Raw genomic sequence first — 26,319 nt, 5'->3', positions numbered from 1 at the left:
AGCATAAAAAGAGGAAAGAATTTTGAAATCATACCTCTGTTGTTCAAATCTTGGCTGCACAGGAGCAAGTTGCTTGACCTTCTTGAGCTTCAGTTCTTAATTTCCAAGACAGGAATAATAACTTTTATATTAAATAAGGTGGTATATACCATATATTTTTGTATAGTACCTGGTATATTATGGGTACTTTTAATAAGTAGTGGCTAGAGCCATTAGCAGAATACCAGTGTTGTTTAGCATTGCTAACATTGCTTATTTACTGATACACCAAACATTTAAAATAATTAGTTGACATTTTTTGTGTTTTGAATTTTTTGAAATTAAGTTTATGCTCAAGGAGGTTTGATTTGGGTGAAAGGTTTTTGATGTTTGATTTCTAGTCTGAATCAGCTGTTAACGTTTTTTAAATAGCAGCAAAGAACACATTTAAGGTAAATATTTGACATGGTTGTTATTTAAAGTAGTATTTTAATCTAAAGCCTTTTAGCCATGCTGCCAGTTGTCAATATCCTTTAAATTTCTTATCTCAACAACTTCTCTTTAGAAATCATATGGTAATTTCTTTTTCATTTGTTTTGATATGAAATTGCAGACTTTTGTCACTCTAAGAACTCATTAATTCTAGGACTGTTGCTAGAATAATAGCAGTACATGATTTATTAGATTCTACTTTCATGACTAAGATCTCTTAATATAAAAGTAAAACAGTATTCTGTTTTCATTATTTTAAAATGCAAAGCATTATTTTATTACTTATGTTTAATGAATGATCTCTAAAGTTTTGCAACTTGAAGTTTAAAATTAGTATATTGGTTTAATTTGAAACCTTTTTTTAGATGAATCATCCAGATCTTCTGATACAAGTGCTTGGAATTTTAAAAAAAAGTGGTGAGTTTTACAAGTTGCTTTCCTAAAGAAAGTTCTCTAAAGATGTGTGCATTGTGCTGTTTTTGTATGGCTATTCAAGTTAAACTAAAACTGCTAGCATGTTTGAGTCATTGATTAAATTCAGATATATCCATATACATACATGTATTTAATAGGTTACTAGAATATTTACATGTTGGTTAGATAAAAAGCATCATATTTAAAATCGACATATTATAAACTATTGCCTTTTGGGTAATTTTAAAATTTTACCTTTGAATATTACGGACAATTCTTGTATAGGAGGAGACAGAAAACCTACAGTCATTAGATTGTTGATGAAGGAAGATTTAGGGAGAGACTTGGGGAAAAATAGTGTATGCATTGAGTAAATATGTTTTTTTCCCTGCTTAAACAATATTACCCATTTATAGTACATCAACCAAATTATACCTAATAAGTTTTTCATATATGGCCCTTCTGTCTGGATTGATTTTTATGTAAAAATGACATTCATATAGGTAAAAATACTTTTTGAATAAAAATTGTAAAAATTATATCTTTTTCAAAGTAAATCCCAGATCATGTAGTACAGTCTGCAGTACTATTCTCTTGGTTTTATTTGCTGCTTTTCTTGTTATAAAGTAAATGCTTAAGAACTTAGAATATGAAGCCAGACTTTCCAGACTCAAGTTTTAGTTATACCACTTACAGGTTGTGTGTCCTTTGACAAATTACTGAAGTTTTAATGCTTCAGTTTTCTCATCTGTAAAATGGCAATAATTTAGTATCTTTTTGATAAAAAGGTTGTTTATGAGGATGAAATGGGTTAAGCCATAGCTTAGAAAAGTACCCAGTATACAATAACTTCTTAAATTTCTGCTGCTGTCATTGTTATTATTATTACTATTATCATCCTAAATTTTATGAATCAAAATTACCTGTCAAAAATATTTGCATTTTGGCTTAGCAGAGATAGCTTATTGACTTTAGCCATACCTTCTTATTGGCTCTAGTGTCAGTTCTAAACTTCTTTTCCTCTCTCTCTCTGCCCTGTCAGCTCTCCATTATTTATCAGCTTTTGGCCATTTTTCAGGGAAATTTTTAAGGAATTATTTTGGTTCAGTTTAACCTGTGAAGGGATTTTAATATCATTTTCTTTTGTAATAAATAGCTAACTCTCATTGTGTAAAAGCTCTAAAGCATATTACTGATAAAAGCTTTTACCTTTTTAGACTCACTGCAATTCACTGTCAACCTGGCAAAAATATTTAAAATACATATTTCCACTGAAATACATGGATAGTACATCTTAAGTCACATAGCATAGGTTTTCAAGATTTAGTCTGATTGATGGATTATTCCCTCCGTTATATGCCCTCTGTGTTCTTTCAGGACCTACCTCTGTCCTGTTATCTACAGGATTTATTTGCAAATTCTTGATCGAGCTCTTTGTATTTATTCATTGTTATATCCACCATGCATAATACAATTCCTGATATATGGCTCTTCAGCACATTTGTTTTGAATAAATTAATTTCAACAAGTACTACTAAGAGATTTTCTTTAAACTTCAAATGAGATAATGTTAATCCATCTATTTTTGTTTAGATTAGATATTTTATGGTGTGGAGCCTACCTTGGAGATGTAGAGAAAGACTTCAGAGTGGAAGTGTGCTTCACCTGTTAGTCCTTCCTTAGGAGCTTTGATTGGGCAGACTCTCCATATATTAACAGCAAATGAGGCCAATAGAGTTAGCCTTTTACTGCCATGGATAATTTAAAAGAACTATATTGTCAAAGCGTTGTAGGTTCTCATTTCGTGACTCCTGTGGAAGTAGCCTTCAGAAGTAAGTGATGTCCTCCTCTGTTTACTATATGAAGGTTTAACAACTTTGACTAGATTGTATACATACTTAGAAATATTCAAACTTTTAAGGATGTTAAAACCTTTCTTCTTAAGGTAATTACAATGTTCTGATAGTACTTGGAACTCTGCCTATCTGTGGTTTGTGATAATACAGCAGATGACATCAAGAGAGAGAAGAGATTCTATTGGGTTGATGCTCAATACAAGAACATCCATCATCTTATGGATTATCCACAGAAGCACTGAGAGTGCTTAGAAGGAAACTATTACATGTTTACCATAGAGTAAACATTTGACAGTTGTTGACATTAGCTTACCTGTTTTATTTTTTTTCCTTATTAGTATTATATGTAGATGTGGAATCTGATTTTCACGCTAAAGTTCCTGTTGTGGTGTGCAAAGATCGGAAAAGGTTGGTAACAGTGAAGAGAAAATAAAGATTTTTTTTTTTTTTGAAATAACAGCAACCAGGTATGCAGTGAGTATTTCTAAGACAGAACATTTTTGTTTTAGATTTCTCCTTGGATTAACTTGATTAAGCTAGTTTCTATTTATTAAAAATAGCAAGCCTGCTACAAGCTTTTGAACAAGAAATGGAGTTACCAGAGAGTTAGAAATAAAACGTTCTAATGCAAAACTTTCATTTTTTTATTCACCCAACAATATTGAGCACTTATTGTATGTTAGATACTGCTTTGCTTTCAAACTTTTGCTTTCTTACTTTTATTTCAAAGTAAGAAATAGTCTTTCTTCTCAAGGAGCTCACTATTAGAATTTAGTTTTTAGTTCACTGAAATTGAGGTGTCATTGGAGATGACTTTCTGTTCAGATATTTATAGGACTGAGGCAGCAACATACTTTTGATAAAGGAAACTACAATAATCCTACTTGAGACCAATGTGGGAGAGATGGAAACAGTATAGAAATAATAAAGTGTTCTTTTATTGATTATTTATCATTATTTCTTGTATTTTAAGATTACTATGCTTATTCAAAGCTAGAAGGCTCTATGAAGATCTAGTTCAACTTCCTTATTTTCTAAATTTGAAAATTGAGACCTTAGAGTGAGTAAGTGATTTATCCAAATTCAAATTATTTAGGGGAAAGTTAGAATAGAAGTATTAACAATTTCTAGTGATTTTTCTACCACATTGTGTTAAATTGCCTTTGTGGCAACCTCAGTCATATTCTCCCTGCCACCAAAATGTTTCTGCTATAATTTTGTTTAAGGTATCTCTTACTTTCACTTAAATATAAGCATACTTGTGGATTAATAGATAAATTCTTTCTAATCTCTAATCTGGAAATAGCCTAACAATAAAATCTTAAAAGTTGGATAGTAAAAATTAGATTTAAGAAGTATAGCTAGTTCAGTATTTCATATTTTGTTTTTATTATGTGCAAAGCAAAAAGAATAGACTAGGAAGATATGTTGCATTGTTTAACATTGATGTGATCAGTATCTTTCGCCTCATATAAATAAAATTTTGATTAATCATAATGTAGCTTTTGAGATTAATTTTTCATGATCTTAAGTACTAATTACTTAAGATTATTTTTTTATGAAGTATAAATGAACAGATAAAACATCTTTAATTTATATGGAACTCTAGTGGAGAAGGCAATGGCACCCCACTCCAGTACTCTTGCCTGGAAAATCCCATGGACAGAGGAGCCTGGTGGGCTACAGTCCATGAGGTCTCTGAAAGTTGGGTACGACTGAGCGACTTCACTTTCACTTTTCACTTTCATGCATTGGAGAAGGAAATGGCAACCCACTCCAGTGTTCTTGCCTGAAGAATCCCAGGGATGGTGGAGCCTGGTGGGCTGCTGTCTATGGGGTCGCACAGAGTCGGACACGACCGAAGCGACTTAGAGGCAGCAGCAGCAGCAGTGATGGAAATGATACATAGTTTTCAGTTAGCTGTAAGTTTATTAAAATATTTGTTTTTTATTATGACTTCTTAGGTGTTAACTATGGATACCTGGAAAGTATAGCCACAGGATTTGAAATATTCTGGTTTTTAAGGTATTAATACAGTGAAATTTCTTTTTCATTCACAGTGGTTTACTTTGCAGAGTGAGTGCAGGAAATGATATGGCATGCCTCACTACTGATTTGCTTGCTGCTCTTGGCAAAATGGAACCTGTCTTTACTCCTTTGGTGTTAGCTTTTCGCTACTGGGCTAAGGTACGTGGAACCAAAGGGAAAAGTACTTAATATTTAGATAACTAAGGCTTTTTCTTACACAAATATATAACATAAATCATAGTGTTGTGGGGACAAAATAGTTATCTCTGCTGGACAGAAAGTGGTATGGCAGGTTCTGATAATGGAATGAAAATAAAGTTTCACAGGCATGTGGAGTTATTTATAGTTTTAGATTATTATAGTTCATTCTCTTTTATGCCATGTAGAAGTATTCTCTTATATCTACACTCAGGTTTTCACTCTTACTGTAAGTTAAAGTTGTAAGGTTGTAAGATATGGTTATGCAAATTAAGATTCTTGTGTTTGCATGTTTCTTTTCCAGTTTCTGTCTTAGAATATTATTCTCTTTCCTCTTAAATTGTTGATAACCTGCTGCAGTTTTTAAATGGGAAACTGCTAAGATTTAAGTATCTGAGTTTCCTAAATTAGAATTAACTTACATTATTAAAGGCTGTACTTCCCCCTCTGCTCCCCCCTTCTACCCTTGGAGGTAGCAAGAAGTGGTAATTACCAGTATCAGTCCAAATGGCAAGAGAGAGAAATTTTAGCTTTTTTGTATACTGTTCATCAGTACAGTATTCATTACTTATTAGACTAGTAATGAGTAAATTCTCTGTCTTACACAAAGAAGATGAATTAAAGGGATAGTGGTGGAATGATAACTTGAGAACAAAAACAGACAGAGGATTCTTTTTAAATATTTTGCCTCAACTTTTGATTGGGGGAATCTCCCCATAGTTGGGGCAGAACCAGCTGAATGGAACAGCTTAAAAAATAACAAACCATCAGAAGCCTAAAGTTGGGGTGTCTTCATATGTAAGGCCTTTGTGTTTGTTATTCCCTTCATCTAAAATGTTCTTACCCCTACATATCCATAGGTTAGGAAAATCCCCTGGAGAAGGGAATGGCTACCCACTCCAGTATTCTGGCCTGGAGAATTCCATGGACAGAGGAGCCTGGCAGGCTATAGTCCATGGGGTTGCAAAGAGTGGGACACAACAGCGATTTTCACTTTTTCCACATATCCAGAATGGTTCACTCTCTTACTTTTTTTCAAGTTTCTCCTCAAATTTCATCTTACCAGAGTTTCCTGGTCCACCCTGTATAAAATAGCATTGTCTCCATCACTCTCTCTGCCTTTTCCTTTTTAAATTTTTTTCATATCATTTCTTACTACCTGCCATACATATATTCATGTATTATTTATAATTTGTTTTCTCCTATGAAATTATAAGCACTGTGAGGATAGGAATTTTAGTCTGTTTAATTATTCATGGCTGGTCCCAATGTTTCTCATTTTCCTGTGCCAGCTCAGAGTAGGCATTTAATAAATATTTGTTGAATACATGAACTAGTTCTTCAAAAAGATTTTTAACTCTTGGAAGTGACTGGGAGAGGTGAACCAGTCTAAATAAAATAAAAGCAAGTGTAATATATGTAAGATATCATCATAAGAAAGGCTAATATATTGTGACCATGTAGGGTTTATTTTAGGAATATAACAGTAGTTTAATATCAGGAAATCTGGTAACATAATGTATTATATTAACAGTTTGAAGTGGAATTAACATCATAGATGCTGATAAGGCATCAGTTCAGTTTAGTTCAGTCCCTCAGTCGTGTCCGACTCTTTGTGACCCCATGAATCGCAGCACGCCAGGCCTCCTGTCCATCACCAACTGCCAGAGTTCACTCAGACTCATGTCCATCGAGTCAGTGATGCCATCCAGCCATCTCATTCTCTGTCGTCCCCTTCTCCTCCTGCACCCAATCCCTCCCAGCATCAGAGTCTTTTCCAGTGAGTTAACTCTTTGCATGAGGTGGCCAAAGTACTGGAGTTTCAGCTTTAGCATCATTCCTTCCAAAGAAATCCCAGAGCTGATCTCCTTCAGAATGGACTGGTTGGATCTCCTTGCAGTCCACGGGACTCTCAAGTCTTCTCCAACACCACAGTTCAAAAGCATCAATTCTTTGGCGCTTTGCCTTCTTCACAGTCCAACTCTCACATCCATATGTGACCACAGGAAAAACCATAGCCTTGATTAGACGGACCTTAGTCAGCAAAGTAATGTCTCTGCTTTTAAATATACTGTCTAGGTTGGTCATAACTTTTCTTCCAAGGAGTAAGCGTCTTTTAATTTCATGGCTGCAATCACCATCTGCAGCCCCCAAAAATAAAATCTGACACTGTTTCCACTGTTTCCCCATCTATTTCCCATGAAGTGATGGGACCAGATGCCATGATCTTTGTTTTCTGAATGTTGATCTTGAAGCCAACTCTTTCACTCTCCTCTTTCACTTTCATCAGGAGGCTTTTTAGTTCCTCTTCACTTTCTGCCATAAGAGTGGTGTCATCTGCATATCTGAGGTTATTGATATTTCTCCCGGCAATCTTGATTCCCGCTTGTGTTTTTTCCAGTCCAGCGTTTCTCATGATGTACTCTGCATATAAGTTAAATAAGCAAAAAAAAAAAAAAAAAAAGTTAAATAAGCAGGGTGATAATATACAGCCTTGACGTAGCTTCCTTAAAAAAAATTCTTAAGTAAACTAGAAATGGAACTTAATGACTGTTTTCTAAAACCTCCAAACAAAACAGAAGCAAACACCATCAAAAAGGTGAATTGCTCAAGCCATCTGTGTTAAAATAAGGAATATTACAGAGATGTTCACCAATGATGTTATACATTGTTTTGGAGATTTTTTTTTTTTTAAAAATGCAGCAAGGAAAGAAGACAAAGTAATGAATGTAAATATTGGAAAAACAAAATGCTCTTTTTGCTAATGATATGATTGTATACCTAGAAAACTCAGGTTAAAAACTACTAGAATTTGTGATGACTAAATACAATATAAATGTATAAAAATCAGTAGCTTTTCTCTGTCATAAAAATAACCTTATAGAATAGACATAGGGAACAATATTACCTCATGACAGTGATACAAATTATAAAATACTAAGGAATAAATTTAATTAGAAAGGTACAGGAAGATAATTATTGAATGGTGAAAACAAACTCTCAGCAAATTTATTTTTTGAGAAAACATTTGTTAAATGCTTCCTGTGTGCTACATACTGTTCTTAGGTGCTGGAAACATCTAACATGATGAACTGAGTCCTTCTGTTGTGAAGCTTACATACTTGTGGAAGAATCAGACAAATATATAAACAAATATATAAATAACACAATATGTGGTAGAAGTTACTGCCATTAAAATGAGATGGTGTGTTAAGAGTGTGACATTTCATTGGATGGCAGGGAAGTCTCTTTGAGGAGGTGGTATATAAACTCAGACCAATGTAACTAGCCACTTGAACATCTGCGGGAGTAGCATCCAAGGGATAGCTCGTACAGAGCCTTGAAGGTGAGAATGAACTCTTGAGAAGCAGAACAAGGCAAGAGTGGCTGGAATGAAGCGAGTTAAGAGTGGAAGTTGTAGTGGAGAGGTCAGGCAGGTACTTCCAGTGGTAAGGAACTTGTATTTTAATTGCAGTGGGAAGGCATAGGATGAGTTGCGTAAGCAGTGTGTGACTTGATGTGATTTCTGTTTGGAGAAGGTCTTTCTGGGGTAAAGAGTAGTAATAGGGAACCAATTGAACAGGATTTTGTGGTAGAGGAGCTGGAGAGGATAATGACCTGTGTTAGGTTAGTGAATATAAGATGATGGCATTTGGTTCCATCACTTCATGGCAAATAGATGGGGAAAGATGGAAACAGTGACAGACTTTATTTGGGGGGGCTCCAAAATCGCTGCAGATGGTGACTGCAGCCATGGAATTAAAAGGCGCTTCCTCCTTGGAAGAAAAGTTATGATCAACCTAGACAGCATATTAAAAAGCGGAGACAACTTTGGTTTTTCCATTAGTCATGTATGGATGTGAGAGTTGGACTATAAAGAAAGCTGAGTGCCAAAGAATTGATGCTTTTGAACTGTGGTGTTGGAGAAGACTCTTGAGAGTCCCTTGGACTGCAAGGAGATCCAACCAATCCATCCTGAAGGAAATCAGTCCTGAATATTCATTGGAAGGACTGATGCTGAAGCTGAAACTCAAGTGCTTTGGCCACCTCATGCAAAAAGCTGACTCATTTGAAAAGACCCTGATGCTGGGAAAGATTGAAGGTGGGAGGAGAGGGGATGACAGAGGATGAGATGGTTGGATGGCATCTCCGACTCAATGGACATGAGTTTGAGTAAGCTCCGGGAGTTAGTGATGGACAGGGAAGCCTGGCGTACTGCAGTCCATGGGGTCACAAAGAATCACACACGACTGAGTGACTGAACTGAACTCAGACAGATTTGGGATAACTTTTATTAGTAGGACTGGCAGAGGTAAATGACATAAGAGTTAAGGGAAACGCTGAGTGATGACAACTCTTAAATTTTTGGAAAATGCAAAGATACTAAGTTTTTGGATAGAGAGATGATATCCCTGAAATGTATAATCTTCTTAAATTAATTTTCAAGTGTACAGTAGTTTAAATTAGAATCACCAAGAATTTTGTAAAAAATTATAAGATAATCCTTTAACTTAGTATGGAAGAATAAATGTTTGAGAGGAGCCAAAATAATTCAGAAAAAGAAAACTAGTGGAAGAAGATGTACTTTACCTTATAAAACTGCTTTAGTCAAGTGTATACCATTGGCATAGGGATAGACAAATAGATCTGTGGGGCAGAATAGAAAGCCCAGAAGTAAATCCTAGTGTAAATGAAATTTTAGTCTATGAAAAAACAAAATATTTCATTTCAGTGAGAAAACAATGGTTTTTTAATAAATGGTGCTGTCACAACGCATCTTTCTTAAAGAAAATAATGTTGGACCCTTAGCACACTAAATGCAAAAATAAATTCCACTTAAATGAAAATTCAGAATTTTAGAAGAAAATTTAAGAGTATATGTATATAACTTGTGTATTGGAGAAATCTTTTCACCGTGGTAGGAAACCTAGAAGCTATAAGCATCTTTAACTATATAAACATTAGTATATTTTATAGGATAAAAGTACCATAAATAATGCCAAAGCAGATTAGGAAAAATAACATTTTTCAAATGTATATAACATATATAAAGGGTTATTATCTATAATGTGAAAAGAGCACATACAAATTGATATGTATTGTTGGAAACATAAAAATTGGCAAAAGACTTAGTAGTTCAGAAAAGAGCAAATTCAGATCGTTAGTAAATACATGAAAATTTGCATAACCTAGTAGCACAAGGAAATGCAAATTGAAGTAACTATTAGATATTACATCTCACCCATCCTGTTGATAAATTTTTTAAAAACTGATAACACCTATACACCTGAAACTACACAACTTTGTAATTCAACTATATTTTAATTAAAAAAAAAAAACAACTGATAACACCTAGTGTTGGAAACCATGTGTATACATTCTTGTTACAGATGAAAAGAGGAAATTTTACACTGATTCTTAAAAACAGTATTATCTATTAGAATTTTAATATATCACATTTTAAAATCCATCAAACACTTCCCTGGTAATATAGCGCATAGAAATGAGCACCAGCACTCAGGAAAATGTAGAAGAATAAATACTACAGTATTGTTTTAAAGTGGCAAAAACTGGGAACAAAATGTAAAAGTCCTTGAGTGGGGGAACTATTGAATAACCATCCAGACCATAGTCTATAATTTAATCATTTAAAAGGATACATTAGACATATGCTAATTGACTAAGGGGCTTCCCAGGTGGCTTGGTGGTAAAGAGTCTGCCTGCCAACACAGGAGACGTAGGAGACACAGTTCAATCCCTGGGTTGGGAATATCCTCTGGAGGAGAAAATGGCAGCCCATTGCAGTATTCTTGCCTGGAAAATCTCATGAACAGAGAAGCCTGGCAGGCTATATTCCATAGGGTCTCTCTTGCAAAGGGCTGAACATGACTTAGCAACTGAGCACACAATTGACTAACAGGAACTTTCTTGGTGCATTGTTAAGGAAGAATTATAAAATACAAAGAGATACCTGTAATACACAATTTTAGTAAAACAGTGACAAAAATTATAAAATCCTCCCTGTATTTATATAGAAAATATATGTATATTTTTGTATGGTTGAGTATATAAAAAGGCATGGAAGAGTACATAGAAGATTGTTAACATTGAGACAGAAGTAGGAAATATGAAAATAATATTTTTTAAAGATGTCCGCAATAAAAGCACTATGGGTGATATTCCATTTAACTAAAAAATATACGTCTTCATTTGCAATAAGGAAATGAGTTGATACCAATTTATAAATCAGGGTGGTATGATTTCAAGTAATTCCTTATATTTTTCATTATTTGAACTTTTAACAATGATTATGGAAGGAAATAAAAGCTGCTTTTATTTTGAGGGGAACAGAAAGAAAGTTAAATGGTGGTTCTTTTTTCTCCTCTTCATTTTGCAGTTGTGCTATATTGACTCCCAAACTGATGGTGGAATCCCTTCCTACTGTTTTGCTTTAATGGTGATGTTTTTTCTACAACAAAGAAAACCCCCTCTTCTTCCTTGCTTACTTGGAAGTTGGGTAAGCATGAGTGTGTAACATGTATGTGTGTGTATGTATGTATGTGTGTATGTATGTAGTTTACTATTGCAGAGTACTCTGTTCATACATTTAAAGCTGGATTTCTGGTTTGTCTATTTGTTCATCTTGTTTTTTTCTTTTAATAATTTTTTCACTATCAATCTGGAATGCCTTTTTATATAGATTGAAGGCTTTGACCCAAAAAGAATGGATGACTTTCAGCTGAAGGGCATAGTAGAAGAGAAGTTTGTGAAGTGGGAATATAATTCAAGTAGTGCAACTGAGAGAAACTCAATTGCTGAGGAAAACAAAGCTAAGGCAGACCAGCCAAAAGATGATACCAAGAAGACAGAAACAACTAACCAAAGTAATGCCAGGAAGGAAAAATACGGCAAAGTAAGCTTATTTTGTTTTTGGTTTTGGCTTTTCTATCTGTAGAATTTGTGATGCCTTTGATTAAAGCTATTTTAATAGTAGATTGACTGACTGACCTTAAGTAAGCCTCTTGGCCTCATTTTCCTCATCTGTAAAGTGAGGGGTTGATCTGGTTTAGTTTTTCAGTACCAAGATTCTTTAATGAATTCATACCTCATTTTGAAAGACTAGTATTGTTTGAATCATATCAAGGTAATTTTTTGTATCCTTTTCATTTAGATAGAAAAATTTTCCTTTAGTGATGGGCTATGACCAAAGCTTTAGTATATGATTATACTGATTATGTTGCCAGATTGGTGGGTAAATGAAGACCTTATGCTTCTTTAGAGGGTGGCTTGCTTATTTAATCATTCAGCATTCATTTATTAAGGACCAGCTATGTCCCTGGCATTATCTTGAGTGCGAGATAACCCAAGATGAATATTCATGGATGATTATGTCCTCTAAAAGTGTGTAATCTTCTAAAGTAGACAGACACGTTATTACAAAAATTACATTACAGATATCATTGCTTTAACTATACTGAATTATATGTAGTTCCCTAAACTCATATTCAAGTCTTCCACTTTCCTAGACTACCTTCTACCCTTTCTTTAAATCAGCAGTACTCCCAGCTAATGATTTTGCTTATTGCTTCTCTTAGAAAACTGAAGCAATGAAAAGAGAACTTCCCATTCCTACCACCAGCTCCCACTCTTTGCACTCACATATTCTGCCTTGCTACCTACTTTCATAAAGGAACTTTCCCTGTTGTTGTCTGAAGTCATTTTCTTAACTTGTGTATTTAGTCTCATCTTTTCTTGTCTATTTTAGAACACTGCCCTAGCAATTCTATCCTAGGTTACCAATTTTTCATTCTCTATTGAATCATACATGCTTTTATTTCTCCCACTTGAAAGAAAAATCTTGCTACCACTTCCCTTCCCAGCTATTTCCTTGCTCCCTTTTGAAGAAAACCTTGAAAGAATTGTTTATGTATACTATTTCCCAGTTTCTCTGTCTCGTAATTCACTCTACTCAGGCTTTGATCCCCATCAATCTACCAAAACTTGTATCATCAGTGTCCTGTGCATGGCTAAATCCAATAGTCATTTCTTAATTTTTATCTTTTTTAATTTGTCAGCAGCATTTGCCAGTTGATCATTTCCTTCTCTAAAAAATTTATTAACTTGACTTTAAGCATACCACACCCATGACTGGTTATTCCTCCTCAGTCTCTTTGTTGGTTCCTCCTTTCCTCTCCAATCACTTTAATGTTCTTGATCCCCCTTTTTTCTGTGTCTACACTCCCTTGATGATCTCATCCAATCCCATGGATTACTTGTCTCTTTCATACCCCATACCAAGCCTATCAGGAAATCCTGTCATCTCTACTTCAAAATAAATCCAGTTTGGCCACCTCCCCTGTTACCATCTTGATCCTAGCCATATGATCTTTGGCCTGGATTACTACCACAGCCTCATAATTTTCCTTCAATTTACCCTTCCTTCTCCATTTTATAGTCTGTTCTCAACACAACAATCAGAATTGTTTTTCTAAAACTTAAGTCAGATCATGCCCTTCTCCTACCCCACCCTCCAGTTGCCCCTCATTTAATTTAGAATAAAGGCCAAAGAGTTCTTACTGATTAGCTGTTTCCTTCTCTCTCTGCCACACTAGTTTTCTTTTTAAAACTATTTACACTACTACTTTATCCTACTTTAGTGTGTTTGCTCTGTTTCCTGTTCTTAGAATACTTTTTCTTTTTTCAAATCAAACCTTCTCAACAAGTCCTATCCCGACCGCTGTATTTTAACAATGAAATTTCCTGCTTCCATATCCCATCTCCTTTAGTAAACATGCTCAACTTTTTCTTATTTCCACAACACTTTTCTTCTTCTAATTTACTGTGTAGTTTACTTAAGTTTGTTGTTTATTATCTTCTAGTTTACTCTAGACTGTAAACTCCATTAAGGCAAAAAACTTTGTTGTTGTTTTTTTTTTTCATGGGTATATCCCCAGTGCATGGCACAGAGTAGGCACTCAGTGAATAGTTGTAGAATGGAATGAGTGAATGACTGTTTTGTGCTTTTTTATACCTTAGTGGTCACTTTTAGCCAGCATTCATCTAGCTAATTGCTTTAGAATTCTCATACTACCTTTTCTGTTAAGACCCCTCTGATTTAGAGGTCCATTTTAACTTATAGCCTTTACTGTAAATGTTAAATGGTCTCTTCCTCTCCCAATGGTCTGTGAAATGGGACCTTACCTTGTTTAAGTGGCACTATGCAATAATGATATTTTTGGGCTCCAAAATCACTGCAGATAGTGACTGCAGCCATGAAATTAAAAGACGCTTATTCCTTGGAAGAAAAGTTATGACCAACCTAGATAGCATATTCAAAAGCAGAGACATTACTTTGCCAACAAAGGTCCGTCTAGTCAAGGCTATGGTTTTTCCAGTGGTCATGTATGGATGTGAGAGTTGGATTGTGAAGAAAGCTGAGCACCGAAGAACTGATGCTTTTGGAGAAGACTCTTGAGAGTCCCTTGGACTGCAAGGAGATCCAACCAGTCCATTCTGAAGGAGATCAGCCCTGCGATTTCTTTGGAGGGAATGATGCTAAAGCTGAAACTCCAGTACTTTGGCCACCTCATGAGAAGAGTTGACTCATTGGAAAAGACTCTGATGCTGGGAGGGATTGAGGGCAGGAGGAGAAGGGGACGACAGAGGATGAGATGGCTGGATGGCATCACTGACTGGATGGACTCGAGTCTGAGTGAACTCCAGGAGTTGGTGATGGACAGGGAGGCCTGGCGTGCTGCGATTCATGGGGTCACAAAGAGTCGGACACGACTGAGTGACTAAACTGAACTGATGCAATAATGATTGGCAGCATGGACCCACGTGGTCCTGAGTTACATCCAACATCATAGTTGTTGAATTAATAGTTATTTATGTGTAGCACTTAGAAGAGTGAGTGATGCATGGTTTACATGGGAGCTCCTGTTATTTTTTTGTTTGTTTCTTTCATCTTCAGCACAGTGCTGTGGACTTCAGTTCAGTTCAGTTCAGTCGCTCAGTCGTGTCCGACTCTTTGCGACCCCATGAATCGCAGCACGCCAGGCCTCCCTGTCCATCACCAACTCCCGGAGTTCACTCAGATTTACAGCCATCAAGTCAGTGATGCCATCCAGCCATCTCATCCTCTGTTGTCCCCCTCTCCTCCCGCCCCCAATCCCTCCCAGCATCAGAGTCTTTTCCAATGAGTCAACTCTTCCCGGGTTCTAAAATGTTTGTTGAATTAAGGAATTAGCTTTTGAAAACCCTGGGCCTTTAGATAGATTGTATAAGTAATTGCTGTAATGGAAGAGTTATAGTAGTTGTTATACAATGGTTAGCAACCTCGGCTGCACAGGAGAATCACTTAGGAAGGAAGCTTTAAAAATCTCTGTCCATTAAGTCACAGTCTTGGAAAGGGTAAGGGAGATGGGAATGGAGTCAAACTAAAATTAGTGAATTTTAGTGCTCTTAGTGTGATTCTAATGTGCAGCCATGGTTGAGAATCACTGGTTTAGTGGAAAGAACACAAAATTCTAGGAGTTACTAATCTGGGACACTGTGTTCCCAGCTGTGCCACAAATTGGTTTTTGGCAACTAACCCCTTTATGCCTCAGTTTTTGAAAAGGTAATCCATCTCTAAGGTCTTTTCAAGTTGAAAATTAAGTGATTCTATAGTTTTGTGAAGCTTAAAGGTATTTTTTTCTTTTCTAGTCTCCTTTAACATTGGAAACACCAAATCGGGTGTCCCTGGGACAGTTATGGTTAGAGCTGCTAAAATTTTACACACTGGATTTTGCTTTGGAGGAATATGTCATATGTGTACGAATAAAAGATATTTTAACAAGAGAAAACAAAAACTGGCCTAAAAGGCGGATAGCCATTGAAGGTGAGATGATATGTTATATTTCATTTGGAGAATTTTTGTGTGTTTGCTACTCATTATCTATTTCTTTTTAAAAAATTAATTTATTTGTTTTTGGCTGTGCTAGGTCTTCATTGCTATGCACAGGCTTTGTCTAGTTGCAGCGAGTAGGGGCTGCTCTCTGTTGTGATGCGAAGCTGTGGCTTTTCTTGTTGGGGAGCATGAGGGCATGCAGGCTTCAGTAGTTGCAACTCATGGGCTCTTGGAACACTGGCTCAGTAGTTGTGATGCAGGGACTTAGTTGCTCCACAGCATGTGGAATCTTCCCGGACCAGGGATTGAATGCATGTCCCCTGCCTCGGCAGATGAATTCTTAACCACTAGACAACCAGGGAAGCCCCCTCATCATCTGTTTCTAAAATAGTATTATATATAAATTTTATCCTTTCATTTTGTAGCACTATTTGCCACCAGGTTGTCACTAAATATTTTGGATAAATTCTTTATTAAGTCCATGATAGCTTTATAGGATTAATGCTTATTTGAAAGTTCCCAGTCTGTAAATATTATAATGCCTAGGGTTGTTAGCTTATTTACATACCTTTATTTTTAATTGTAAAAGTTTCAAATATAGAAAAATAGAATAGCTATATAAATAAATAATACAGCTTTGAATATATTTGTGCCATAAAATTATGTTAAAGTATAATTTTAAAACTCAGTTTTTCATTGTCTTGTAAAGTACCTCATCTGTTAAATGTGGCTAAGCTAAAGGAAAAAAGAACAATTGATACTGACAAATAAGCTTTCATATGAAGTCTCAAGAACATTAAGATAGAAATTAATAGTAAATATTGACAAATAGTAAATAATAATAATATGGCTTCCACATTCTTAATAAAAAAATTTAAATTCTATAACATTTTGCTCATCTTTTATAGATAGGAAATTGAATTTCTGTCATCATTTTGTTAGTCTGTTCAGACTGCACATTCTTCTGTTCCCTTCATCCTCTGTATGTATGCCTTCTCTACTGTCAGTTGGACCTACAGATATTCTCATGCACTCATATCTTTTACTCTCTTACATATGGTAAATAAAAGAGGTCTGAAGTCTGCAACCATCATAATTTCTCTGCCTTTTTTTCCCCTAGAAAAGGGAAAGAGGCTAGGTAAAGCTTTTTAAAGCCTATGGATTTAGATAACAGTAAAAAAAAAAAAAGTAACAGATGCCCCAACCTTAATAATATGAATCCTGGCCTATTATTAATCCTCTTACTTAATGATCTTCAGTAGTGGAGAAAATGTGTATTGTCTTTTGGGTGGCATCATTCTTTTTTCCTGGGGCATATTTGTATTAAGGCTTATAAAATCCAAACACCCATAAACATTTTGAGAATTCCGTTCTATGTTCCTAGTAATGAGGATTAAAATCCAAACACCCATAAACATTTTGAGAATTCCGTTCTACGTTCCTAGTAATGAGGATTCAGTTGTCACAAACATTTTCAGCATGGACATTTTAGACTGGATCAGAATCGAACTTTTGGTTTAATCTTTACATTTAGGTTTCTTTCTACTTTTCTTTCTATTATTTCTCTTTCTTTCTGTCTTTAATTTTCTGATTATTACTGAAGTTAATCTTAAAATAAGCATAACTTGAAGCCTTGAGAGTTAGGTTGTATGTTATTTGTTTAAATTGCAAGGAGTATATAACTAAAGAATACTATGACAGGAGATGAAAATTATTAATAAAATAGGTCCTGGAGCTTGAAAAATTTCACTCTTAAGACTGTACAGTGAAACATGTTAGCTTAGCTTTTTCTACCAATTTCATCACTGCAATTTTGTAATTACTAAGTTGGCCTCCTCAGCCATTCTGTCGTTAATTATCTTATTTTATTCTTTTCTCTCTTTTTTTTTTTAGTTTTTTATTTTATGATAGAAACAGAAGAAAGACTTTGCTTTTTCATTTCCAGTTAGCAGGAACTCTCACTGGGAGTTTACGTTAGAAAAATTGTGGGGGAAACGTACTCTGCTGACAGTGTAGCTGTTCGTTTATTAGTTTGTTAGTAAATACTTAGCTACTGACCATTTTCTTTTTTACTAGATCCATTTTCAATCAAGAGGAATGTTGCACGGAGCTTAAACAGCCAGCTTGTCTATGAATATGTTGTAGAGAGATTCAGGGCAGCTTATCGTTACTTTGCCTGTCCTCAGAAGAAGGGTGGAAATAAATCTACAGTGGATTCCATGAAAAAAGAGAAGGGGAAAATAAGCAGTAAGAAACCAGTGAAGACTGAAACTGTGGCATCCAGTTGTTGCACTCTACTTGGGGAAAGCACAGAAAAAGTAAATGCAGGAAGAGGTCAACCTGATAAATATGAAATGGAAGGTACATCACAGCGATGTATTACTGAAGCTGATAATTTGTTGGTAAATGAACTAGATTTGGCTGAACGTGGACAGGAATCTTCATCTCTTTCTGCCGGTGAAAACAGTGAATTAGAGCCCAAGTCAATTAAAAATCAAGATGTTTTAGCACCTTCAGAAACTTGTTTTAAAAAGGATTTCAGCCAGTATAATTGCATTGATTATAAATCCCCTGAACCAGATGAATCTTCTGGTACAGACTGTAAGTCAAATTTAGAAACAGAACATTCACATCAGATTGTGTGCACTGACACATCTGCTACCTCTTGCAACTGCAAAGCTACAGAAGATGCTTCTGACCCTAATGATGATGATAACCACCCCATCCAGGAATTATATTATGTGTTTGATAAGTTTATTTTAACCTCTGGCAAGGTAGGATACAGTTTGTAAACACTGTGTAAGAGTGTATGACTCTGTATTTATGGTTTTTAGATTCAGAAGTGTAAAAATAGCTTCTGTGATGTTAGACTGCTTTTGGAATGGTATTTTGGTATATATGTTTTTTGTGTGGTTTTTTTTTTTTTACTTTTTGTGTATTTGCCTTATAAGAATGTACATGAAACCCTGAAAAGCACTCTTTTTTCTGGTTGGTGTGCTTAACTTTCTCATATATGAAAGGATTTGTTACAAAAGTGAGTTTGGTAAAGGCAGCATAAATTTTAAGTTTTGTTGCCTTTTTATAGGTGTGATTATATTTCCTTCTACAAAGGAGAACACAGTGTAAACTTTAATAGTATTTTAAAGTTTTTTTGATGAGGCCCAGGAGTTGTTCTATAAACTTAACTAAAGATAGTTGAGTTAAAACTATGTAAGGTCAGGAACCAAAAAAAAAGAAAAAATTCAGAACCTGTGTCTGCCACTGAGCTTCTCTTTGGATTTTGGCACTTTTCTCATGAGTCTTTAACTTTTCTACTTTTAAAGTGGGATAGTCTGAACTTTAACTTGATGAATTACAGAAAATAAGCTACTTTGTAACAGAAAATAATTACTTTGTGAATAAAAGTTTTAGCTAAGTTTTACATTGCTTCAAGTGCAGGGTATGTAACTGAACATATTATCAGCACCTACTGTGAAAAAAATGATTATATAGATAGTGTATAAATCAAATAGAATACAAAAGACCCTGAAAAGTCATCGTTTTATTGTTTGATCAACAATTATTTATTAACAAGCTTTAAAAATTTTAACCTAATTACTAAACTATGTATTTTCATCCTTTTTAAGGATACTCTGTCCCATTTTGTTTAGGTGTAGTATTTAGGGCATGCTGCTGCTGCTGCTGCTGCTAAGTCGCTTCAGTCGTGTCCAACTCTGTGCGACCCCAGAGACGGCAGCCCACCAGGCTCCCCCGTCCCTGGGATTCTCCAGGCAAGAACACTGGAGTGGCTTACCATTTCCTTTCCCAATGCATGAAAGTGAAAAGTGAAAGTGAAGTCGCTCAGTCTTGTCCAACTCTTAGCGACCCCATGGACTGCAGCCTACCAGGCTCCTCTGTCCATGGGATTTTCCAGGCAAGAGTACTGGAGTGGGTTGCCATTATAATGGGCTGTTAAAAAGATAAAATAAATGGCAGATTTTTAGAAGAGCCTCTTAATAATATAACTGCAGCTTACATTTCTTATGCTTTTTTTTTCTGGAAACTTAGGGTAACTATTTCTCCGATTTTATTTCTCCCTGTATTTATCTGTAACATATTTTTAGAATTTTCTGGTAAATATATCATTTTCATAAAGGTTTTAAAGCTGATAAAAATTTCTTTGGCACTAGGAGCACAGTATTCTCACAAATACAAATTTCTGTGTATATTTTGCTAGGTAACTGTCCAGACTAATGCTGGAGAAAGAAGCTAAGTTCCTAAGCATATTACAATAAAGAAAAGAGTAGTGCTCTTCCTTAATCATATTTTTTTTTACTCCAAGCTTGGATTTTTACTGTTTTGGTTTCCTGTCTGGTAGTCCATTGGAATATATTTAAAATGGTATTGACAGGGTTTGAAAGTTAAGTTTGTGGTTATTGCCTAAGAATTGTTTCTTGTATATAGTTACTTTTAGTGTTCAGCCCTTTAGTTTGTTTTCTTGAGTACCATGTTAATGTAATAAATTGAACCAACTAGTCAAGGTTCTATAATTTATTGACTCTAAAGATAAAAGATGTTTAGAGTGAAATGAAAGGTGCCACTTGAACTTTCTTTATAATCTAGTTTGTTAAGGACCATAATAGATTAAAATGTGATGCATACATTTCATTTTGGGAGCTGATCAAACGCTTTGAATTAACCTGTTGCTTTTGTATCTCCTGCTATTTCCTTTATCCTTCATTTTCAGGTAAATCTAATCCTTGGTAATATCATTTTAGTGAAGAAGAAAATGTTGGCTCAAAGTATGTTTATTTACATTTAATGCTGAATTTCATTAATACGCTTTTTTTTTTTAGCCTCTTGAAAGTGCAGGCTATCAGACTGAGTTACAAAACAAGTTTCTTTTTGTACTACTTTGTAAGTGATTATGAAGTCCCTCAATAGCTTGTTTGATTATTAGATTTTTTTTTTAACCTTTGTATAGCCGCCAACAATAGTATGCAGCATCTGCAAAAAGGATGGCCATTCAAAAAATGATTGCCCAGAGGATTTCAGGAAAATTGATTTAAAACCTCTACCACCAATGACAAATCGATTTCGGGAAATACTTGATTTAGTATGTAAAAGATGTTTTGGTAAGTCTTTTATTACTAGAGCTACTTACTGAGAGTAGATTATTTTTTTAATTTTGGATATTTATTTATTTTTTTACTTGAAAACAGTTTGCTTACATTTTGTTTGAGTAGAGTTTCTAAATAGTTTAGACACCAACCACATATATTTATTAACTGCTTACTAAATGCCAAAGGGAATGCAGAGTCCATAGTGTTGCTTTTAAGGAGGCTTAGCGTCTAGATTTGTGCTTCTAGTTTGATGGTCACTAGATATATGTGGCTATTTTAGTTCAGTTCAGTCGCTTAGTCGTGTCCGACTCTTTGTGACCCCATGAACCATAGCAAGCCAGGCCTCCCTGTCCATCACCAACTCCCAGAGTCCACCAAAACCCATGTCCATCTAGTTGGTGATGCCATCCAACCATCTCATCCTCTGTCATCCCCTTCTCCTCCTGCCCTCAATCCCTCCCAGCATCAGAGTCTTTTCAAATGAGTCAGCTCTTCATATCAGGTGGCCAAAGTGTTGGAATTTCAGCTTCAACATCAGTCCTTCCAATGAACACCCAGGACTGATCTCCTTTAGGATGGACTGGTTGGATCTGCTTGCAGTCCAAGGGACTCTCAAGAGTCTTCTCCAACACCACAGTTCAGACGCATCAATTCTTCAGCGCTCAGCTTTCTTTTTTTGTCCAACTCTCACATCCATACATGACTACTGGAAAAACCTTAGCCTTGACTAGATGGACCTCTGTTGGCAAAGTAATGTCTCTGTGTTTTTAATATGCTGTCTAGGTTGGTCATAACTTTCCTTCCAAGGGGTAAGAGTCTCTTAATTTCATGGCTGCAATCACCATCTGCAGTGATTTTGGAGCCCAGAAAAATAAAATCAGCCACTGTTTCCCAATCTATTTGCCATGAAGTGATGGGACCGGATGCCATCATCTTGGTTTTCTGAATGTTGAGCTTTAAGCCAACTTCTTCACTCATCTCTTTCACTTTGATCAAGAGGTTCTTTCGTTCTTCACTTTCTGCCATAAGGGTGGTGTCATCTGCATATCTGAAGTTATTGATATTTCTCCCAGCAATCTTGATTCCAGCTTGTGCTTCTTCCAGCTCAGCATTTCTCCTGATGTACTCTGCATAGAAGTTAAATAAGCAGGGTGACAATAGACAGCCTTGACGTACTCCTTTTCCTATTTGGAACCAGTCTGTTGTTTTATTGTTCCATGTCCAGTTCTAACTATTGCTTCCTGACCTACATACACGTTTCTCAAGAGGTAGGTCCTGTGGTCTGATATTCCCATCTCTTTGAGAATTTTCCACAGTTTGTGGTGATCCACACAGTCAAAGGCTTTGGCATAGTCAATAAAGCAGAAATAGATGTTTTTCTGGAACTCTCTTGCTTTTTCTATGATCGAGCGGATGTTGGCAATTTGATCTCTGGTTCCTCTGCCGTTTGTAAAACCAGCTTGAAAATCAGGAAGTTCACGGTTCACGTATTGCTGAAGCCTGGCTTGAAGAATTTTTAGCATTAGTTTACTAGCATGTGAGATGAGTGCAATTGTGTGGTAGTTTGAGCATTTTTTGGCATTGCCTTTCTTTGGGATTGGAATGAAAACTGACCTTTTCCAATCCTGTGGCCACTGCTGAGTTTTCCAAATATGCTGGCATATTAAGTGCAGCACTTTCGCAGCAGCATCTTCCAGTACTTGAAATAGCTCAACTGGAATTCCATCACCTACACTAGCTTTGTTTGTAGTGATGCTTTCTAAGGCCCACTTGACTTCACATTCCAGGATGTCTGGCTCTAGGTGAGTGATCACACCATCGTGATTATCTGGGTCTGAAGATCTTTTTGTACAGTTCTTCTGTGTATTCTTGCCACCTCTTCTTAATATCTTCTGCTTCTGTTAGGTCCAGACCATTTCTGTTCTTTATCGAGCCCATCTTTGCATGAAATGTTCCCTTGGTATCTCTAATTTTCTTGAAGAGATCTCTGCTGCTGCTGCTACTAAGTCTCTTCAGTTGTGTCAGACTCTGTGCAACCCCATAGATGGCAGCCCACCAGGCTCCCCTGTCCCTGGGTTTCTCCAGGCAAGAACCCTGGAGTGGGTTGCCATTTCCTTCCCCAATACATGAAAGTGAAAAATGAAAGTGAAGTCTCTCTGTCGTGTCCGACTCTTAGCGACCCCATGGATTGCAGCCCACCAGGCTCCTCAGTCCATGGGATTTTCCAGGCCAAGAGTACTGGAGTGGGGTGCCATTGCCTTTTCCGATAGTCTTTCCCATTCTGTTGTTTTCCTCTGTTTCTTTGCATTGATCGCTGAGGAAGGCTTTCTTATCTCTCCTTGCTATTCTTTTGGAACTCTGCATTCAAATGGGTATATCTTTCCTTTGCTTCTTTGCTTTTTGCTTCCCTTTTCACAGTTCTTTGTGGCTATTTAAATTAACTAAAATAAATAATTCAGCTCCTCAGTTAAACTAGGACACTTCAAGTACTGATGTGTACCAGCCTGCCTGTAGCTGCTACATGTGGCTAGTGGCTACTACATTGGACAGTCTGGTTAGAGAACATTGCTGTCATTGCAGTTTTCTTGCCCAGTGTTGCTCTAAATGGATGTATAAGACATGTATGAAACTTGCCATAATTGCAACCAGGATGCAATACTAATACTACCAAATACAAAATACTAAATACAAAATACAAAATAATACAAAATACTACCTTTTGTATGCCTTAACTGCAACCAGGATGCAATACTAATACTACCAAATACAAAATACCAAATACAAAATACCAAATACTACAAAATACTACCTTTTGTAGTAGTGGTAAACAAAATGCAGTTGAAATGCAATTAATTTTTCAGTGGAGTGGATCAGAAAAAGTAGAATTAATGATGTGACATTTGAGATGGAATGCATTTTCAGACATAGGAGATTATGCATAAAAGCATGGAGTGTATACTTTGGGATAATAATGGTCTTACATTTAGTACAGTAAAAGAAAGGTAATAGTGGGAGATAAGGCTGTAAAGATTTGAGTAAAGCCTTACATGCCATTTTCAACAAACATTTATGGTATACCTGGAATAACTTTCACTTGGCCAACATTTTTAAGTACTTGCTGTATTCCACGTAAGATCAAGTTTCTGATGTCATAACATTTAGTTCTCCATTTTAATCTCCCCCTTCTTCTCTTCCCTGTCTTCATCTCCTGCCACACAACTACTTATCTGCTTTTTGTCACTGTAGATTAATTTTTATTTTTCTGCAGTTCTGAGTAAATAGAATTACATGGAATGTGTTCTTTGTTTTTTTTTTGGTGAAGGGATCTAGCTTCTTTCACTTAGCATAATTATTTTGAGATTCATCTGTGTTGTGGTGTTGTAGTGTATATCATTGGTTCATTATTCTTTTTTATTGCTAAGTTGTGTTCTGTTGTGTGTATGTGTGCATACTTAGTCACTTCAGTCATATCCAACTCTGTGCAACCCTGTGGACTATAGCCTGCCAGGCTCTTCTGTCCATGGGATTCTCCAGGCAAGAATACTGGAGTGGTTGCCATGCCCTCCACCAGGCATAAGAGATGTGGGTTCAATCCCTGGGGGATCTTCCCCACCCAGGGAGTGAATCTGCATTTCCTGCTTTGCAGGCAGATTCTTTACTGCTGAGCCACAAGGGAAACCTCTCTGTTGGGTGACTATACCACATTTTGTTTAACATTCACTTGTTGGTGAATTTTTTGTTTGTTTCTAAAGTCTGGCTATTATAACTAAATCTCCTATGCGCATTCATGTATGAGTCTAAGTATGGACATATGCTATAATTTCTTTTGGATAAATAGCCAGGAGTTGAAAGGCTGAACCATGGCACATTCTTCCTTCAGTTCAGTTCAGTCACTCAGTCGTGTCCGACTCTTTGTGACCCCATGAATCGCAGCACGCCAGGCCTCCCTGTCCAGCACCAACTCCTGGAGTTCATTCAGACTCAACGTCCATCGAGTCAGTAATCCCATCCAGCCATCTCATCCTCGGTCGTCCGCTTCTCCTGCTGCCCCCAATCCCTCCCAGCATCAGAGTCTTTTCCAATGAGTCAACTCTTCACATGAGGTGGCCAAAGTACTGGAGTTTCAGCTTTAGCATCATTCCTTGCAAAGAAATCCCAGGGCTGATCTCCTTCAGAATGGACTGGTTGGATCTCCTTGCAGTCCAAGGGACTCTCAAGAGCCTTCTCCAACACCACAGTTCAAACGCATCAATTGTTTGATGCTCAGCCTTCTTCACAGTCCAACTCTCACATCCATACATGACTACTGGAAAAACCATAGCCTTGGCTAGACGGACCTTAGTCGGCAAAGGAAATATCTCTGCTTTTGGATATGCTATCTAGGTTGATCATAACTTTTCTTCCTAGGAGTAAGTGTCTTTTAATTTCATGGCTGCAGTCACCATCTGCAGTGATTTTGGAGCCCAAAAAAATAAAGTCTGACACTGTTTCCATTGTTTCCCCATCTATTTCCCATGAAGTGATGGGACCAGATGCCATGATCTTTATTTTCTGAATGTTGAGCTTGAAGCCAACTTTTTCACTCTCCACTTTCACTTTCATCAAGAGGCTTTTTAAGTTCCTCTTCACTTTCTGCCATAAGGGTGGTGTCATCTGCATATCTGAGGTTATTGATATTTCTCCCGGCAATCTTGATTCCAGTTTGTGTTTCTTCCAGCCCAGTGTTTCTCATGATGTACTCTGCATAGAAGTTAAATAAGCAGGGTGACAATATACAGGCTTGATGTACTCCTTTTCCTATTTGGAACCAGTCTGTTGTTCCATGTCCAGTTCTAACTGTTGCTTCCTGACCTGCATACAGATTTCTCAAGAGGCAGGTCAGGTGGTCTGGTATTCCCGTTTCTCTCAGAATTTTCCACAGTTTATTGTGATCCACACAGTCAAAGGCTTTGGCATAGTCAGTAAAGCAGAAAGATGTTTTTCTGGAACTCTCTTGCTTTTTCGATGATCCAGCAAGTGTTGGCAATTTGATCTCTGATTCCTCTGCCTTTTCTAAAACCAGCTTGAACATCAGGAAGTTCATGGTTCACATGTTGCTGAAGCCTGGCTTGGAGAATTTTGAGCATTACTTTACTATCATGTGAGATGAGTGCAACTGTGCGGTAGTTTGAGCATTCTAAAAAGTCTTGTAGGTCTTCATAGAACCGTTCAGCTTCTTCAGCATTACTGGTTGGAGCATAGACTTGAATTACCGTGATATTGAATGGTTTGCCTTGAAAACAAACAGAGATCATTCTGTCGTTTTTGAGATTGCATCCAAGTACTGCATTTCGGACTCTTTTGTTGACCATGATGGCTA

General features: G+C 36.3%; 1 protein-coding gene across 28 annotated transcripts in view; it reads left to right on the top strand.

The window, feature by feature from the left end:
- TUT4 (terminal uridylyl transferase 4) overlaps positions 1–26,319 on the top strand; it is a 136,447-nt gene that overhangs the window by 68,485 nt on the left and 41,643 nt on the right. For all 28 annotated transcript variants that reach the window (XM_060409143.1, XM_060409132.1, XM_060409045.1 and 25 more), the window contains exons 7-14: positions 837–888; positions 3,080–3,149; positions 4,802–4,928; positions 11,365–11,484; positions 11,668–11,880; positions 15,675–15,849; positions 17,935–18,632; positions 20,822–20,972. In XM_060409143.1, coding sequence (XP_060265126.1) covers positions 837–888; positions 3,080–3,149; positions 4,802–4,928; positions 11,365–11,484; positions 11,668–11,880; positions 15,675–15,849; positions 17,935–18,632; positions 20,822–20,972 — 1,606 coding nt within the window. The remainder of the gene's footprint in view (positions 1–836; positions 889–3,079; positions 3,150–4,801; positions 4,929–11,364; positions 11,485–11,667; positions 11,881–15,674; positions 15,850–17,934; positions 18,633–20,821; positions 20,973–26,319) is intronic.

This window comes from Ovis aries, chromosome 1 (genome assembly GCF_016772045.2).
Source record: "Ovis aries strain OAR_USU_Benz2616 breed Rambouillet chromosome 1, ARS-UI_Ramb_v3.0, whole genome shotgun sequence".
Lineage (NCBI taxonomy): Eukaryota > Metazoa > Chordata > Mammalia > Artiodactyla > Bovidae > Ovis > Ovis aries.
The sequence above is the reverse complement of the archived record's forward strand: the minus strand, read 5'-3'. Positions and strand labels throughout refer to the sequence as shown.